Raw genomic sequence first — 20,195 nt, forward strand, 5'->3', positions numbered from 1 at the left:
AGCATACAGCCTTTGGCAGGTAAACAGAAGCCTTAATTTACAATATGCCATTTCTACAATCATTTTGGATAAGAAGAAATTTATACTATTGAATGAACCTGAGATTAATGAGGTGAGTCTAGAAGTACTTAGCTAAAATTCCTATATACATAACCCAATAAAACTTTCTTAATCTTAATATTTCTGTTTTGAAGCTCCTAAAAGCAAAGAACAAAACAAACATTTTTCACCTGGCTGCTTTCCATAGCAGGCTCTCCTCTTCCATCTTCTTCAGAGACTTGACAGTTTTGCAAAAGGTCATTACTTAAAGCAGAGGCGAACAACTCTTTACACTGTGCTGAACCAACCATTTCTCTCTTTGGAGGACTTATAGCAGCATCTTTGCTCTTGTTAGTATTAATCTGCATAGGCAAAAAGTTGAAGGGCTTTCGGTTTTCACTAAGCTGACGTTTGTTGTTAGCAGCTGTTGCTCTACCTTGAGAATCACTTCCAATGCTTCTCTACGTATGAAAAAGAAGCCAAATGCCACAAATATTAATTTTTCAATAATTAAAAAAAAATTCCAATGTTCTTAATCACCTTTACCATCAGAAATTAAGTCAGGAAGTATACATAAATAGCTCTGTCCGTAAGATTTAAAAAAGATTCAAATCTACAAAAAAATCTTCTACTAAAATATCAAAATTTGATCAATTTGTCCTATTCCTCATTTTGTCTGACATAAATCAACTGATGAATATGAGCAAGATCAGTCTAAATGATGTACCAAGACGACAAACCCTATCTATAACTCACATTCCTAATCATACTTGTTCACCAAATTTTGTATGGGCTTTGGATCCAATGAGTAGATCTTAATTAATACAAACATCAGCATTAAGATGTGTCCAGATGAAACATTGCCTGAAAAGTGCTCAGCTCAGTGTCGGATATATAGTAAATGTTCAGTAATTATAACTAGATGACTAAATGACATGTGATCACCACCACCACCGTATCAGACTTGAATATACTTTTATGCAAATTTGGTAAACTGTTTCTCTCTCTAAAGCACAGATGTGACAATAAAGCATCTGTTAAGAGTTCATTATCATTTCCATTTACTTTTAGTTCCAAATTTTATTTCAGTGATTATATAACCATCCACAGTTTTATTTTAAACTTGAGGTAATCCAGAACACCCCACACTTAGCCAATGATAAATATTCTAAACTGGATCTTCCCTTTTGCTTAATAGCAATCTTACTCAGTTACTAACATGTAAAATTTAGTTCCATGACGAAATGATTTATATCAGTCATAGAGTATTAGTAATAAAGCTACAAAAGCCCTGACCTTAGCAAGTTTAGAAAGTTTTGCCCTCCAAAGAACATAATACCACCACCAATTAAAATTCTTTCCATATACACAGAAACAAAGAAAAAGGAAATAAAGAGCTTACTTTTCATTCTTAAAACAACTATTTAATCCATTCTAAGTATTTCCCATAGTTATAACTTGATTTTTTAAAATAATTCACAAACCTGATCTAAATCACTGAAGTTTATCCGCTGTTTAAGTTTCTCTAATTCTGCCTGCTCTGGAACAGACATCTGAGTCACATATCTACTATGTGGAAACGAATGTGGAGTCTTTGTTCTTCGCCTTCCAACTCCTGGTGATGACTCCGGAGAAATATCATTAGTTACCCTTTTATCACTTTCGACACCAAGCTTTTTCTTATTCTTTTCTGATGATTTATTTGCTTTCTTCTGTTGGCCACCCCAATCCTTTAAAAAAGTGAGGGCAAAAGTTAATCTGGCCTCTATCAAACTAGGGAAGTAATTTGATATGCTTAAACATTTTTAGTGAGTCTTAAAGTTAAAAATGACAAAACATTTTTTGCATAAACATACAGCCTTAAAGACAATTATTTACTTCTGGTAATGTGTCCCCCCCCCCCCCACCATTACATCTAGTCTACATTTCATAGAGAGTCCTTCAGAAAATAGATTAATTTCCTCTCATAGATCTTTAACAAACATAAATGCAAAGTCCAACCTAGAGTCAGTCTGAATATTTTCAAGAGCATTTTAGAAATTGGTTCCCTACTATTTATAAATTGGATAGTGAAATAAATTATAGATACCTTTACTGGCCTCCTTTAAAATCAATGTATGTAAGACAGATTCCAAATCAACCTGGATTCTAAGAAAATTATTGTTATCTGAAGAAATGCTCACTGTGTGACCCTATGCAATTTACTTAACTTCCCACCCTCTCAGTTTCCTAATCTCTAAGATAGTGTCACCTTTAAAACGTGATTAAAGATAACATTCATAAAGCATCTGGCACAGTGCCCACCATATAGTAAGCAATAAACAATTATTCTTAACTTTTCACAGGCAATAATGTATTACATAGTAAGACCTGACACGAAATGACAAAAATGATTCATGTTTTAATGGGAGATCATTTTTATTTACTTAGTTATATCCACATAACCTAAGTCATTCAACAAAAAAGTCTATAAATTCCTACCTTATTCAAACTGGAAAAATCATTTAGTTTTACTATAGTAAAACCTTCTGGGATACTTCCTCATTGATAACACAACTCCCTTCTCTACAATCTGTCCCTCCACCCCAATCCTTGTATGGGTGTTCTTGCCAACCTGTTGTTCTACTTACCCTACCCCTTCCTGGCCACAGCTGATTGGAAAAGAGATGCATATCTAATCCAAACAGGGATAATCATACTTTAAAATTTCAAATTGGAACTAAAAGATAACTAGTCAGTACATAATTGTAGTGATAACAGAAAACTTTAGAATGAAGGGTCAGCCATAGAACACCACATGAACCAGAGAAGAGAGAAAGCTGGTCTGCGAAAAGAGTTGTGTTAAGCAAAGGCACGCAAAAGCAGAGAGTCAGGGCAGTGAATAAGCAATTCTTGACAATCTTCTAGTTCCTTTTTCTAGTCCCTTCCTAAAACCCACCTATAGTGTTTTGGTTTAACTTGTTTTCCATAAAACATCTTTATAAACTTATAATAACTCTTTTTGGGTTAAGTTAACTCAGGTTGATATCTGCTACCTGCAAACAAAATCATCTTCAACTAACATAACAAACAGGCAGGGATTTAATGTCTTGGCCAGCAACAAAACCATGTGCTTACAAAGAATCTCAATGAGTTTGATTTGGCTAAGTCAAGAGAAAGTTTCATTTTATCATTAGTAGTTAATGATACACCATCAATAGTAAGTTATCATACCATATTGTTGAGTCGGTCATCAACACCCTCAGTACTCCAGTTTGGTAAATCCTGATCATTCACGCCTTCTTCAAAAGGACCTCCTCCTGTGGCCATCTTGGTTTTACCAATTAATTTTCTGCAAAACAAGTGAAAACTAACATTTTAACACATAAAAACAAACTCTTAATGATTTTTAAATCATTCCATGAAGCTTAGTGACATGAAAGAAATCTCAGAAAAGTTGATTTTATGAAATAAGAAGAGGTAGTGTCAACCACACATCATAGACAAACTGATTCAGCAGCCATACAGATATTACAATAAACATGAGTTAAGGAGCTGGAGTGACAGGAAAGGGAAGGAAAACTTCAAAATATCCACTATGAGTACTGGCCTACATGCTTTCAGGTCACTTTATTTAATTAGCTGAACACAGTCCTAAAAGGTAAAGGAGTGAAAGGAAAAAGTTATTAATGGCTAGAACCAAAACCACTCTTAGGAGAAAAAAACCAATATTCCCAAAGACCTGAGAATTTGTTTGGTGTCAAAGTTTCAAAGAGGATGGAACTTCTCTGGATGCAGAAACATTTGGTTTTAACAGGAAGGTAGTGTTAAGCAAGGTAGAGAGAAGACAAGAGAAAGAGGCAGGCCTACGTCAGTGAATGGGCAATAAAAGTCAAAAATACAGTGGCCTGAAACATTTAAGAAGACTGATGCCTATTGCTTTACACTAAATTATATTGCTGCTACCTCAGAGTTTTCCCTAAATCTCGACTCGTCTACCAAAGTCGCAAATTCTCCCTACTACAATAAAAAACTTAGGATTTTTGTGAATATCCAGGGAAGTACTCAATTTCATACCCAGGTCAGAGAGATGAGTAAAGAAAGAGCCATGTTAAAAGCAGACATTCAGAAGCAGAGATGATCAGCAGAAAATGAGATTTCTACATAACCTTGTGGAGGACTCTGGCTTTCCACAGGCTGTGGAACTGCACAAGCTGGAGAAGGACAGAGTGAAAAAGATGGGCAGATAATTTTATCTAGAATTCAAAGGGCAGAGAAAGCCATTAGACAGGAGCGTTATAATAGGTTCCTGATTTTACAAATAACTCTAACACTCAAAGAAGTCATAATTTCTCCAAGGTCACTCAGCTAAAAATGGCAAAAAGGAATACATATCCAAGTTGCTTTGACTGTAAGATCCCAACTTATCCCATTCACTAGAGCAAAAAATTAAAAGCATTATCATCCATGACAAAGTAATCTCACAGATGTTTTAATGCTAGAATATCTACTAGAATAATATATTAATAGATCACAAAGAGGTTAAATTTTATCACTCAAAGAAATGGTGATACAATTCAACACTTAATTTGAAAAAAATCTTAGTGGCGCCTAGGTGACTAGCTCAGTTGGATATCAGCTTTCAGCTCAGGTTGCAATCCTGGAGTCCCAGGATCAAGCCCTGCATCAGGCCTCCTGCTGAGAGAGGGTCTGCTTCTCCCTCTACCCCTCATCCCACTCATGTTCTCTCTCTCTCACTCTCTCGGTCTCTCTCACAAATGAGTAAAATCTTTGAAGAAAAAAAAAAAAAAAGAAAGAAATCTTAAGAAGTACAAATACACTGATGATTCCTTATAGTTATATGTACGATTATACTATTTTTTTTTTCAGTAAGCACGTATTACTTTAATAATTTTCTAAGGAGTTGAAAGAAGTATATACTTTAAACCAATAGCCAACAATATTAAAATAAGAAATGAAGGGACGCCTGGGTGGCTCAGTGGGTTAAGCCTCTGCCTTTGGCTCTGGTCATGATCCCAATGTCCTGGGATCGAGTCCCACATGGGGCTCCTTGCTCAGCAGGGAGTCTGCTTCTCCTTCCGCCTCTGCCAGCCACTCTGTCTGCCTGTGCTCACACTCTCTGACAAATACATAAATAAAATCTTTTAAAAAAGAAAAAATAAAATAAGAAATGAAGGACATCCCTATTAAAATAAAGATCAAAATAAAAAGGTACATACCAGTTATTTAGCATTGTTTTTAAAGTCTACAAAATGGAAAAACATGAAACATAAATATTAACCCTAAGAAGACAAAAGGTGATATCCTTAAATTATGCATTAAAAAACATACAGAACTTCAAAATATCACCAATAACCACACAGAAAATATACTGGAGAAAAATGATGCCCTTGTAATTGTGACCAAAAAAAACCCATCTAGGAATAATGCAAATTTTGCCCTAAATTAGGAAGCACCAGTAGACTATAAAACAATGTAAGAGAAAATTTACAAAGTAGAAAAACAAACTATCTTCCCTCATGGAAAGACAAATTTTATAAACACACCATTTTTTTCTAAATATACACTTAATGAATTCCCAGTGGAGTTCTTCTTAGAATCTGACAAAACAAGTCAGTACAAAAAATTTAAATATATGAAAAATAAAAGCAAAAGTAGCAACAGAGGTTGGGAGAGTAGAAAACTAGTCCCAAGACATATTCATTCATACTGAGTACCTATATGACTAAATTAGTATTAGCCAATTACCCCTTGCAAAATCCTAAAATACACCCAATTAGAAAAATATAATGAAGAAAATGAATCACAGCTAACAACTATTTTAACAACTATTTTACTATATTTTATAAACATCCTATCATTTAATCCTCATAAAAATAACATGATATAAGATGATAAAGGATTATTCACTTGATGGGAATATTTGCTACTAATTTTGAAAAAGATTATTTAGAAATTTAATAGCATTTCTCAACTAGAATCCTTCATCTCAAATACAGAACACAGAAAAATGATCTGAGTAATACTTTTTTCAATTCTCCCAAGGATGGTACATACCCAGTACCATTCCAAACACAGAAGAAGAATTTATTCACAGTAAACAATAGATGCCTTAGAGCTTAATTCTCTCCCAATTGAAAAAGGCCATCTTATACCATAACACCAAGATAGTAAGCAGATTAAAAATAGATTGAGAAGGTTAAAAAAAAAAAAGACAGAAAATCAAGAAAACAGGATGGGCTCTAAAAATAAAGATCCTACAAATATGGAATGCAGAAATAAGAGAAAAAGTGTAACACATTGTATTCACATAAAATAAAATCCCCAAGTTTATAGAGAATAAATAGTAATTGACAAACCAGGGGGAAAATCTCAAAGAAATATGAAGCACACAGTGAATATCTTTATAAAGAATTAATGGGGATAAACAAGAAAAATAAAAACACTAAAAATAAAACAATAAAAGTCAGTATAAACAGGTAACTTAAAGTCAGTAAACATAAAATGATAAAAATATTAACAATAAAATTTAGCAGCAAATTAAAATGAGGGACTACTAAATTTGCTGGATTTCCTAATCCTGATGACAGCAAAAGGAAACTAGAACTCTCAGTCACTATCTAGAGAGCTAAACTTGCATAACCTTTCTAGAAAGCATTTTTGCAATATTGTATCAAGAACTAAAACTGAATTTTGACCCAGTAATTCTACCTCTCCCGAGCAAATGTAAGAAAATAAACTTAAATAAGGGAGAGGGAACTATAATGCAGAAAATAGTTTATTATGCTAGAACTGTGATAAATTGTAAACTGAATGTTAAACCATAGGCTGGATGCTATTAGTAAACAGTACCCTTCAAAACATATATAATTATGAAGGCTGAACGATACTGCCTGTGTTTATAATATCAGAGAGTATAAAAGAGGAAAAAAGCAATATGCAAAACTGCATACGGATTAGAAAAAACGAAAACTAAGAATATATACTAAAGTGCTTGCATGAAAGCAACTGCTGGTTGTGCAGGTAGGAATGTGATCGTTTTCCCTGTCTTCTCATATATTTTCAGCAATACTTTGCACTGTTTTTTACACTAGAAATATATTTTAGAACTTACAAAATAACTAATACTCATATAGAAATATCTCCAATGAGCTGAAATGACATTTAGATGAATCATTTAGCACCTATTATTTCCTAGATGTACCAATATAATTTACAATGTTAAATAATGGGCACTCCAAAAACTACATATGCAGTAGAGGCAACACTATCTTCAAAAGTGCTAGAAACTAACCATAAAACATAAATTAGCATGGAAACTTATTAAGGTATTCAAGTAAAAACTCTTACATACCGATTTTTTTCCTAAAATAGTGTATGCTATGATTTCTATTAGTAGAGTATTAAAACTTACTTAGAGATAAATTAAAAATATATTTGGAGATATGACATTTTATATTTTATCTTTATATTATGATAAACTCCCCCTAAAATGAAGAGCTAATTCATTCCCCATAAAATGAAATAGGTTCTTCTAAGAACCTATTTATGGGCTATATGAATTCAAACACTATTAAGGTTAAGTTTTTAAAACAATTCAAAAACTAAATATTAAAATTAGTTTGGGAAAAATTGGCCAAATTTTTTTAAAGTCTTTTTAAAGACCACTTACTATATAGTCTACTGAATTTACAAAATAAACAACTTTGTCTATAGTTATATTGTGATGAGATAAACACCCATGAGGGTAGATTAATAATAATGATGCTAAATGTGTTTAAATACATACTCCTATACAAGTATTATTATGAAGCTTAAGAAATAATGTCATGTAAATCAATTTTCAACATCTTAACAGCTGATTTATCTAAGAGGGTTAAAATCTCCCCCTATAAAATGTAGAAAATATAGGCAAGTATTTTCCTCTTCTTCATGCCAATCTCTTTACCCACCTCCAAGTCATCATTAGAAATAGATGCCTGCCTTTTAAATTGTTTTGTAGACACACTGTTATTATTCGTATAATTTTATCATTATTTTAAACTATTATATGAAAAGAATTCTTATAATAAAATACTAGGTATGTAGACAAGAAGATCAATTCAAGTAGGCTTCCAATAGTGGAATCAATAGGGCTTGGTGACTATTATGACATGGAAGATGAAAGATGAGGCAGTGAGAAAACTGTTCAAGGATGAGTCCTACGTTTCGAGCTTGAACAACTGGGTTTATGGTAATACATTCACAGTGACTGGAAAAGGAACAGATTTTTGTTGGGAGATGATTAATTTGGTGTTAGCATGCTGGGTTTGAGGTGAAATCTAGGCTGCAGAGATTTGCAAATCATCTGCCCAGAAAAGTACTCAAAATGGCACAGAAGTCATCGGGAGAAGAGGAAGAGATCAAGACTGAGCCTGGAGGGACACGGATATTTAAGAGACAGGAAAAGAACACTGAAGAAGATAGACAGGAGAGAAACCAGGAGAGTGTGCTAGAAAAGGTGCAAGTGTATAAAGGAGGAGATCAGTAAGAATGCCAGATGTTATTCTGTCACATAATACTAAGAAGTGCCCACTTGGATTTAGCAACAAGAAGGTTACTGAGGACCCTGGTACTAGCCATTACAGCAGGGTGGGGAGGATCAATCCCATAACTGGAATGCTTTTACTGATAGGAAGAGGCAAAAATAAGTCATTAGGTAATTTTTTCAAGGAATTAGTCTATGAAGGGAAGCAAACAGAGATAGGCATGGAGGAAGTTTTGTTAAAAGCATGTTTAAAATTTGTTGGCCAAGAGCTAGTAGAGGAAGATACTGAAGATGCAGAAAAGAAAGGAGATAGTGTATGGTCTCTGAAAAAGAGGTAGCAACTGGGACCCAGGGTGTTAAGAAAAATGACTAGCTATAGGTAGAGGAACACCTCTTTCTTCGAACAAAGGGGAAGGATGGAAGTAGACTGAGGCTAATGGCATCTATTCGTAGGAGGCTGAGGGAGTCTGTAAGTGATGCGAAGCGGAAAGGACTGATCCTAAAACATGAGGGTGAGACAGCAGTATCTGAGAGATGAGAAAAGGAGAATGACTGTGGGAAGCATTGAGGATTCAGGTGAGAGCTAGAGAACATCCACAGATATCAGTAATCTGCAATGTGAATTTTTTTTCCCAGCAGTGCTCATTAGCCCTGGTAGAATATTCCACTGAATCCATCCAAGGTGGGAGATTATGGCAGGCAGGTTATTAGAAAGACAATAAAATGGAAAATCTGAAGCCACTGGAAAACAAACAGCGCAAGTCATGGATGACTATATGGGAATAACAGGGATAAAAGTAAAATTTTTCTACTTTAAACAAGCACTTCTATGACCTACTAAACTAAGTTGAAACTAATTAAAAGCTTCATATAGCTATTTTCGACAGCCCTATCTGGCTCCCTCGCCTTGCAAAGATACAAAATACAAAAGTACTATAGCAATTTATAAACTTTCTGTGACTGATCTTTTTGAAGAAAATCCTGTCATAAGATTCTTATTACAGAGAAGTATTTATATGCATATAAAATTACAGTATTGTCACAGAAATACCGATGATTGACCCAAGGTTAATCTTTGAAATAAAAATATAAAGAAAAATTAAACAAGTTAAGAAAAAACACTATTTTTCTAAAATTTTTAAATTCAGATATTATCTCTGAAATGGCATTAAATTACTCCTAACCATCCCTGGAAATGCCATCTTGACAATGTAAATGAAGGTTTTAGAAATACTCAACCTAATAAAATAATGTAGGAAGTAGTTTTGTTCTAAGTATTTACTTATGGTCACAAAATACCCAAAGGTGGTACTTTATTTATCTGTACAAGTTTTCTAAAGGCTGTATTGTTTACAGTATTTCTCTAATTATAAAAATACCTGGTACACTGTTTTGAAAGTCTTCATACAGTGTTCAAATGTACTAAGCACTTCTAATGGAAACTGAGAAGAAAATGCACAAGTATCTGGTTTTATGTTTTGTTTAGTCAGTTTCATTTGAGGAACTTCTCAATTTCTTCTCTGTACTTAAGATAGTCAAGTACCTTAAAAAAAAAAAAAAAAAAAAAAAATTTCACAAAGGATTTTTCCCATAGTGCTTTCAATTTGAGACTTTCTAAAAATTTCAAAATTTTTTTAGAACTTAAGATATCTCTGTAATTACCCTCTTAAATTAAAAAAAAAAAAAAAACCTGTTAAGACATTGGTGGGAGGGGGATAAAAAGACTGCAACAAAACATAACCCTCTATCTAAATCAACAAAAATTTTATTAGACCTACGTACCAACTATTGCATTAGGTCTATCTTACGATATAGTTATTCTGTGCAGAGCATTTCATATCAACAAAATATGCCCTTGCTCAGAAGTGAGAACACTGAGGTCAATTAAATTCTGCTCGCTAAGACGCCCTCCCTAAAATTTATATTCAAAACCTATTGCTTTCTTGTCATGGGTTACATATAACACCCAAATAAATCTGTAGGCCCTACTGCCACCAGCAACTTGGAATCTCAGTCTTTGCTGCCAGTCCCATACTCACTGTTATCATCTCTTCATAACACTCCCTTCCACTGGATCATTACTAACCTCCTATACATCCTCCCTCTGTTCCCCAATATGCCTCCTACTTCTTCAAGTTCAGTAACATCCGAAATCCCTCTGAAAGCACTATTTCCTTAGCAATCCTTTCCAAAAGGGGCACTACTCTTCCTAATGCCCCCAGATTCATGAGGAAAGAATCACATTTATAGACCATTCTTATTTAACTAATGCTTAACCTTCCTCTTCTGAACAAATTTGTCATCAAAAATATCACTCTCCATACCATGGGCACCACTTCCTACCGTCCCCCCTCCAAAACAAGTCTTGTACTTTTCTTGGTAATAACTGGCTCATGGTCTCACCCTCCACATCATTCCCTACTTTCCCAATTTTTCTAAGACTGTGAATTGAGGTCCAACATCCGTCTCATCTACCCTATTCCAATACATTTCACTCTGGACTGGTAATTTGTTCAAGATCCTGAAGTTCTGAAATCCCTTCTTCTGATCCTAAGTCCTTGCCTTCTCCTTCTCTCACTTGGTCATTCCTGCTAAACCTGCTCTTGACCCTGCTGCAAAGTTCAGTTTGGTCATTCTTCTTTCCAGGAATCCATTAATCCCCTGCTTCCTTACTCAACCTCAAACACAACCCAAGTAAGTCATTCCAAAAATCCCTTGCAAGCATCCCGGACTTCCTCCCCTATTTGCCCATTCTACCAATTCAATTCTGGATAAACCCCACTACGTGCTCTCTTTATATCTATTCACAAACTGCCAAAGGATAGAGAAATAATTATAAAATGTGATTGGCTATGTTCACTATTAAGGTATATTATACTATACACCCACAAACACACACTTTCAAAACACAGGTTTACTCCATGAGATAAGACACCTTGTCTGTTTTGTTCATTGCCATATCTCTAGTACTGTATAGTCATTAAGTCACCCACTGTAGGTACTGAATTAAATTTGTAAAATGAATGTATTACTATGTACTTTGCTGGCTTCTAAATAAATTCCCTAGTGCAGTTATTCCAAATGCTTTCTATTTTTCCCAAGTGTCAAATACACTTGTCTCCTTTACAGATGGCCAAATTCTTTAATGAGAAAATCAGGATCTTCTAAAGTGAGTTAAAAGAATTTTCCCTATATCTTTATCCCCTCTCATCTATCCTCCCTCACGTTTAAACTATTTTATAACTGGTTTTATAATTCTTTTTATTTTACTAAATGCCTGCTATATCACTCTAGTGTTAAGAACTCTAATACACACTCACATTTGACCTTCCCTGAGTTTGATTTTTCTCATCCTATTATTCTTCCAATTAAAAAAAAATACTGAAAAGTATAATAAAGACATAAATCAACTCCCAATTTTCTCATGATAGTTGGCCTAGATCATACGGGAACTAAGGACTTACCTGCTTTCCTAGAAAGCAAGCAACCCACTGAAAATGCGTTGTCTTAAAATTTTAACAGCAGAATTAAATTCAGACTCTGACACTTGTCTTAAAAAAGCAGTGACTTCTAAAATGCTTTTTAACAAAAATTTCTTCTGATCCTCATCCTTTAGTCATTTAATTTCTAAATTGTCCTTAGCAAATAATTACTTAACTTTCCCTCAATAAACTTTCATTGACTTTTTTTTTGCTGGTCAGATTTGACAATGCACTTTGGATATAAACTAAAGTTTACCTTTAGGCACCTAAGAGAGAAAAAGCACAACTCAGTCAACAATATATGCAATAAGCTCAAAAGGTAGAGAAATTTGTGCATAAAAATGTTGAAAAATCAATTAACAGAAAAGTTGCAGAAAATGACAAGATTAAATGGATTTGGAGAGGCAAATCCAGTAGCTGTTACAGGACAAATTCAAATTCAAATGGTCCTGTGAAGAAAGACATTTCAAAAGGCATTGTTAAAATTATTTGGTATTAAATAATTAGGAACGACATGGCTCTTTTCTAGCAAAACTATGAAAGCAGAACAAAGTGGCATGCCAAAAAGCAAGGCACACAGGGCAGCAAAGCGAGAAGGTCTGTTTCCTAGAGTGGGCCCTCAACCATGCACTGATATGTTGATAGCAGTCTCCACTGAAAAGTCTTCCAACTACAATAGGAAGAACAATAACACAGGGGTGCCTGGATGGCTCAGTGGGTTAAGTATCTGCCTTCAGCTCAGGTCATGATCTCGGGGTCCTGGGATCAAGCCCCACATCCGGCTCTTGCTTGGTAGTCAGCCTGCTTCTCCCTCTCCGTCTGCCTGCCGCTCCCCCTGCTTGTACTCTGTCTCTCCCTGTCAGATAAATATATAAAATCCTTAAAAAAAAAAAAAAACCCATAAACAGCAATAACATATATAATGATGACAAATTACCTGTTTAAAAACTAGTTTTACAGCTCAGAAACGGCTCCTTTCCTGCTTCACACTTCAAAGTTGTTGCCTGCTTGTGATTAAAAACAACAAAAACACTTATGAAGTACAGAATAACAAATATTATATATATATATATATATATATATATATACACACACACACACGACCCAAAATGTTTAGAAAAATGAACAAAAAAGGAAATATCCAACTTACAATATTTTAGACTGGTTACTTTAATCCTTTTGGAAAACAATGTGATATACTTAAATGTTTAAATCCTCCAAACTTGTAAGATTCTACCAAACAACAGGATCCGTTAATATAGCTACTTCGGTAGGTAATACAAATCAATAACCCCAATTACCGCGCACAAGGTTTACCTTCAGTTCAAAAACCCAGCATTATAATGGTTTCCAGGACTCGCACCAAGAAGGTAAGAGGCAAAGAAAAGAGCAGGTGCACCCGAAGCTCTACAACACCCACTCCGGTAACCAGAGAATACCAGGAGGCGGAGTCTTGGAAAGCAGTTATGGGGCGGGGGTGCCCAGAAAGCCCGGTTCTTCCAGCGCCAAAATACGATCCCTCACTCATACGGCGCAGAACGCAAACCTCAAACCGGTCAAAAAAGAAAAAGAAAAAAGAAAAATCGAACAAAGACGAGATCCTCAGGAATCGGCCCCAGGATGAAAAAAGTTTGGATGACCCGCCCCCCTAACAGGGCCTACCATCCAATCCCCAAACACCAGTTTCTGCAAAGCAAGCAATGTTTCCCTAATCCCAGTTGGCATTTAGGTTTCCCCATCTTCGGCCCTTTCTTACTGGACCTACAGTAGGACACGAAGAAGCGGAGCAACGGGAGGGGGGCGAGAAGAGCTGTTAAATTATCATTCCTCTCCCGAGTCTAAACCACCTCGTCTCCAAAGTCAGGAACGCCCTCCCCGCCCCCACCCCGCGCCCGGCCTTTCAGCTCTCAGAATACCCGAGACCGCAAAAATCCGCGGCTCACAGCCCAACGCAAAAGTCGCGTCGCTCCTCACCCGGCCTTCACCTAAAATTCTGGACACCGAGAGCGCCCCAGAGTGGAATCTGAGAGGGGGTGGGAGCGGGCGCAGTCACGAACACGAAGGCCATTAAGGCCCCGTGCTGTGGAGAACCAGAGCCCCATCCCTGGCAACCAAACCACAGCCCCCGCTCCACTCCCTCCACTTGCAAGGGGCATGCCCCTGGAGCGCCCGAAACGCAGGGCGGCCTCCTCCTCGGGGCCAGAAAATGAAGGAGGGGGGGCGGGCAACAAGGGGGTTCTGCCGCCGCTAACGCGTCCCTAAATGCTCACCCGGAGACTGCGTCCTTCGTCCCGAGGTAAGGGGCGGACTGTCTGGCTAGGGGGGACCTGAAGCTGGCAACAGGAAGACCCAGAAGCCCACGGAGAGGCGTGAGCCCGAGGCCAGGCCCGATAGGGTCAAGTGTCCCAAAGCCGTTGCTCTCCCGCCCCTGCGCCGCGCTGCCCTCGGTTGCCAAGGGCTGGGGACGCGCAGCATTACCTGTAAACGAAGCAGCCTCTCCTGCCAAGGGTGGAGTAGCGGTCAGGCCCTACGATCCGCCACTGGCAGCGGTCCTCCCTTAGAGACTGCAGCTGGGAGCGCCCACAAGGTCCCTGGCTGTCTAGGGCCCAATGGCCGCCTTCTCTACCTTAGCTACTCGGCGCCAACCGCCGCAGCCACCGCCATCTTAGGATCTCATTGTGGTGGGAGAAGAGGGCGGTGGGGGGGGGGGCTACTGCAGAGGGGGCAACGCGGCGTGAGACTGCGCCGTCTCCTCGGCAACGGCCGCGCGGGGGCGAGAACTCGCCGAGGCGGGAGCCGCAGTGCGATCAGCGCTCTAGACTGGAGTCATGTGACCGCCGGAGTCTGTGGTGTCACTTCGGGCCCTTTGGCCTGGAGCCGCTAACACAAACGAACAACCGGAGACTACATATCCCAGAATGCCAATTCGACCCTGGTTTATAAGCGTCCGTCCGTCGGTCAGGAGAGGGTTAACCGCAAATCCCGGCATGCCGTGAACCTCGCGGCACTCCTCTGCGAGCTCGTGGCTCTGGGCCTGGGCGGAAGTGCCATGAGCTTCCTCTTCAGCTGGAAAAACTGAGGAGAGTGCTAATGGTTTGCTGGGCGGCTGTCCGCGCCAGACCCTGCGGGGGGCCGGAAGTGGGGGGAGAAAGACCTAAGTCGCTCTTCTGGTTCTTGCCCACCCGCATCCGGAATTAGGAAGAGATGGAACTAGAAGGGTGTTTACCATCTAGTCCTGATTTTACACGGTGGAGATTAATCATGGGAAGTTAATTGGCTAAACCAATTCACCATAGAGTCAGTGGGAGAGTTCGAAATGGTAATCATGAACACCACCACCTTGGATTCATGCCCTCCTTTTCCCTTGGAAGAACCAGACGATTTTAATCGAAATTTAGTATAGGGAAATTTTCTTTTTAAAACTAGTCTCTGGATTCTGTTTTGATGTATGCTCCCATCTCAGCAGACGCTCTATCAAGGATGATAAATTGACAGGTTCTCTCTTAGTTTAAAAAAAAAAAAAAAATTTAAGTGAGTGAATGCTAAGATCTAATTGGCTTTGTTTGACAGTTCATGAATTGAGCGGCATTCCAACCAACGCACAGAAAGGAGATCCTTGGAGCTGTAGAAAGAGCAATGTTTTTCAAGTCAGGAAGGGGTTGGGGAAAGGAAATACTTAGCAAAGAATGCGTTGTTTCTGGCAAGGTTGCCTTCCTAAGTAGAAAGGAAAGCGCTGCCGGATGGATTGCTGACCTACCGATAACCACGTCCGGGGTGACTAGTTAAAGGTTCTATTCCTGGGGTGTTGAAACTGCAGTTGGGTTAGGTATGAAGCCTTAGTTGGCTGCGGTGAGGTTTAGCACACGTGACTCCATTGGGGCCTGCTGGTTCCTTGTTAACACTCCTAACACACGGGGGAAAAGGTGATCTTGACTTTGAAGGCCTTTAGTGTGCCTCCCTGAAAAGTGAAAACACCTTCAATTTTACTTGAATGCAGGGGCATTCTATTTTTAGGCAGTTTGTGAGATGAGTTCGTTTTCAACAAAAGACGAGTAGAGTGAATAAAGGACATTTAGGTTCCAACAACAAATTGTTCTCCATCACCAACAGATATTGTTCAAAAAACCAAGTAAAAGAATCCTATCTCAATACATAATTCAGGGAAATAAAACTCTTCCTGAAACTATGGTCAGATTCAGTCTTATTGCAATGATATATTTTTGAGTACATTCTGTGTATCTCACGTTGGTAACTTGCTCGGTAACAAAAACAGTCCCTGCCCTTGAAGGGTTCATCTCACCCTCTGATTCCCTACCGGTCCTCCGTTCTCCCTTGAAGGGCTGATATTTTAGTGAACGATGGAGAAATAGAATGTGATGTAAATAGATTGTTTTGTAAGAAAACAAAGTGCTGTGGGAATCCAAAGCACAGAGTGCTCCAGGCCCCATTCTAATTCCACCACCCCATAGCTCTAAAATTTTGGTCAAGTTTCTTCTCTGTCTCAGTTGTCCCATCTACAAAATGAAGGGGAGAGAATCCTAATTTTGCCACCCTTGCGGGAATTTTTTTTTAAAGTAATATTTATTTTGAAGAAGGCACAAGCTAAGCATTTTATCTGTTGTGATTTTCTTAATTCTCCCAACTCCCCTGAAGAGATTGATCCTGCATTTGTTCCATTTTAGAAACGAAAGTTTAAATAACTCATCAAAATTCTGACAGCTCCAAGTGGTAGAGCCTATGTGAAATAGGTCTACTGAACTTGTTGGAGGGATTTTTGGATTAAATAAAAGAATGAGTGGAAAAAATTACTAGTATATGGGAAGGCTCCAAAATATTAGCTATCTCTATTATCATCACCATAATCATCATTTTGTTTATGGATATATGTACATATATAATTTTCAAATATGTAGAGGCTATTGTCATTCAAATAATTCAAATGATTCAAAAGCATTACTTAATATGGTCTTTATGCTTTTTAAATTTATGACCTCTAAAAAATGTCAATACTATTATGTCTGTTTATGAGGGGAGGAGTCTGAGGTATTTTTACATTAAAAAAGAGATCCTCAAACTCAAATATGAGCATTATTGATCTAAAGCAAAAGGCAAAGAAAAAAAACCTGAAAAAGTATAAAATTATTCCAGATCTCCAAAACCTTAATGTCTAATTCAGAAAATAAACCTTAAGCAAACGAATCCATTTAGTATCAGTAGTGTATGAATATGGCAAATAAATGATACAGACAGTTAGTGCTTTAGGAATTCAGAGAAAGAATACTGATATATTGCCTCAAAAATAATTATAGTTCCAGTTGCTGCATGGAATGAAATTAGGGGCAACAGCCTAGTGGAAATGTAGATGGGGAACGAGTGGTCTCTCAGAGACGTGTGTTGAAACTACCTCTCAGTTTCCTACATTTAAGAACAACATAAAACATGTATTAAACATGAGGGAGGAGGCCCAGATGGAAACAAGCACACTTCAAACACACAGTACATCCAGAATTAGTGATGGATAATGCAGAAACCAGACTGGGCGAAGCAGAGGATTCACATGGGATGGGGAACGGGGAGGCAAGAGAAGAATAGGTTTCCATATGTTTGGTACAAACTGTAGAAAATCTTAAATGTTGATCTGAAGAGATTGGGCTTTGTTCTGTGGATAGTGTAAAATCACATTGAGTCTTTAGAAGAAGCAATGATATAATGAAATAGTTATTTTAAGACTTTAACAGCAAGGTTTAGAACAAGCTAGGGAGAGCGGGAGATGAGAGGAACAGGTGGTAATTGGCATGAAGTAATTAAAGCCAGGCTTAAGGTAGTAGCAGAATGAATCAAGTCAAGGAGTTGGATTCTGATTGGTTGTCATGCTGTGTAAAAGAGCATTTTCATATTTAAGATAACGCTGACCAGGGAGTGCTGACAGTAGAACATTTTGTACTATATTATTTATCTCTTTAATGTGTTCTGTGTTCTTTTTCCACAGGATCTAAGTAGAGTGAGAGCAGAAACCCTGACTTTTGTAGTTCTTTATTATCACAAATGCCTCACAGAGTTCATTTACTATATTTTGAGATTCACAAATTTGGTCTTTGAAAAAACAGTTTTTTGCAGTACCTAGTTTTACCTGCAGGTGGTGATAGAACTTAAAGGAAAAATCTGTATACCCCCCATTACAACTGAATTTTATGATTGTTTTTATATATGATTTTTTTATACACCCTAGAGAAAAATAGACATTTGTGTAAATCATAAAGCACAATGATAAGAGAAACCCTCAATAACCCACCACCTAAGCTCAAACAGAATATAATCAATTTAAGGACACCTTCTGCTTTTCTCCAAGCGCATTCCCTTTTGCAAACATAAATACGATCCTGTATGATCTTGGTGCTATCATTCTTTCATTCTTTTCAAATAACTATATGTATATATCCCAAAATAATGTATTATTTGGTTTCACTTTTTTTCAAGCTTTATATAAATGACATCATACTGAGTATATTTTTGCTTGACTTGTTTTTTCATTCAGCATTGTTTCTGAGATTCATCTATGTTGATGGGTAGAAACACAAAGTCTTAAAAGCATAAATAAAATTAATTTTGGAATATTTCTAGAGTTGCATATAAATGATATTATCTTTATTCTTCATATTAGCTTTGTGACTTAACTTGATGGAGGAAGGAACTGATTATATAAACAAGGGATAGTTGAAGAACTCTGACCTAGTTCTTACATTTTTTGTTAAATTTAAGCATTTTATTTCTCTCCCTTCATCTAGCCCAGAGTATTTCAGTCATGGCATGATTGACATTTTGGGCTGGCTGATTCTTTGTTTCAGGGGGCTGTCCTGTGTGTTACAACATATTTATCTGCATGCCTGACCTTCTTCCATTAGATGCCTGTAACACCCTGTCTCCCCATCTGTGACCACCAGAAGTGTCTCCTGGCATTGTTAAATACTGTCCATCCAAGGAGGGTAGGGTAGGGGGTGAGGGCAAAATCACTCCTGAGAAACACTGATCTAAACTTTGCATTGAGAAAATCATGTTACTGTGAATTTTTCTAATGCACCTCTTTTGCTCAGAAACCTAAACTTTTGAATAATTAAATCATGTATTATATAAAGTTATAACAACTAATTATTTTTAATATTTCAAGGCTTTTTTTACCCTCCTCTGTTTTCCCCATATCTAATTACTTGGCATCTCTCATTACTGCCTAGTTCAGAATTTCTTATTAGATTCCAAATAGCTAATTACTGCTCTCTAGACATACAATGTTAATGTTTATACCACTCTGAACTGCCTTCTCCTCCATAACCAGTTTATGTTCTTTTCTTCCAAAAATCACTCATTCGATAAATGTACCCTTATAGTTCTGACAATTCTAACTGTATTTGCATTTCATCAGTCTTAACATGGCTCAGCTCCTATGCTTGTGATATGCTGTTTCTTATATATTCTTCTGTATATATTCTTGGGGGTCTATGTATTTTTACTGCACTTTCTCTGGTCATCATAAACCAGATCAGAGGTGCAACAGTGTAGTCCTGTGTGGAATGCTTGCTTCCCAGGACATATCAAGTCAGAGGGACTTAAATAAAGGGATATAATAAAAAACTACAAAGAAAATCATCTATACCTTATTTCCTAGCTTCCCATTACCCCTACATTATATGATATTGAAAGTACTAGATATACACAGATGTAGGTTAATTAAGTAGAGACATCAGGCAATTAGGTGGGAGGGTTCCCAAAATAGAAAAATATAGGCTGATACAGATTTTGTTTTCTAATTCATATGAAAAATACTAGAAAAGTATGAAAATTAGGGGCTCCTGGTTGGGCTCATTCAGCTAAGTGTCTGACTCATAGTTTCAACTCAGGTCATGAACTGAGGATCCGGGGATCAAGCCCCAAGCTGGGCTCCCAGCTAAGTGGGGAGTCTGCTTGAGATTCTTCTCTCCCTCTCCCTGTGTCCTACCCCACTCCCACTCTGTCTCTCTCTCAAATAAATAAATCTTTAAAAAAAATGGAAAGTATGAAAATTACTCCTCAGCTTTTACTTTAATAATGCTGTTATTGAAAATAAAATTGTATGAAGTGAAAACGCAACAATTGCCATGGTTATAAAGGAGTAA

The 20,195-nt window shown here is 37.2% G+C and overlaps 1 protein-coding gene across 50 annotated transcripts in view; it reads right to left on the reverse strand.

Moving 5' to 3' along the window:
- Window positions 1–14,930, reverse strand: part of PCM1 (pericentriolar material 1) — an 81,747-nt gene extending 66,817 nt beyond the window's left edge. For 22 of the 50 annotated variants that reach the window (XM_082715586.1, XM_082715582.1, XM_082715564.1 and 19 more), the window contains exons 1-6: window positions 14,527–14,888; window positions 12,986–13,052; window positions 9,946–10,109; window positions 3,253–3,370; window positions 1,524–1,769; window positions 231–500 (exon numbers count right to left, since the gene is read on the reverse strand). In XM_082715586.1, the coding sequence (XP_082571712.1) occupies window positions 231–500; window positions 1,524–1,769; window positions 3,253–3,348 (612 nt within the window). In that variant the 5' untranslated portion in view covers window positions 3,349–3,370; window positions 9,946–10,109; window positions 12,986–13,052; window positions 14,527–14,888. Of the gene's footprint in view, window positions 1–230; window positions 501–1,523; window positions 1,770–3,252; window positions 3,371–9,945; window positions 10,110–12,985; window positions 13,056–14,526 lie in introns of all 50 variants that reach the window. The other 28 variants (XM_082715588.1, XM_082715583.1, XM_082715574.1 and 25 more) reach the window with 10 other exon arrangements.
- Window positions 14,931–20,195: the final 5,265 nt, after the last annotated feature.

This window comes from Mustela nivalis (assembly GCF_964662115.1).
Source record: "Mustela nivalis genome assembly, chromosome: 20".
Lineage (NCBI taxonomy): Eukaryota > Metazoa > Chordata > Mammalia > Carnivora > Mustelidae > Mustela > Mustela nivalis.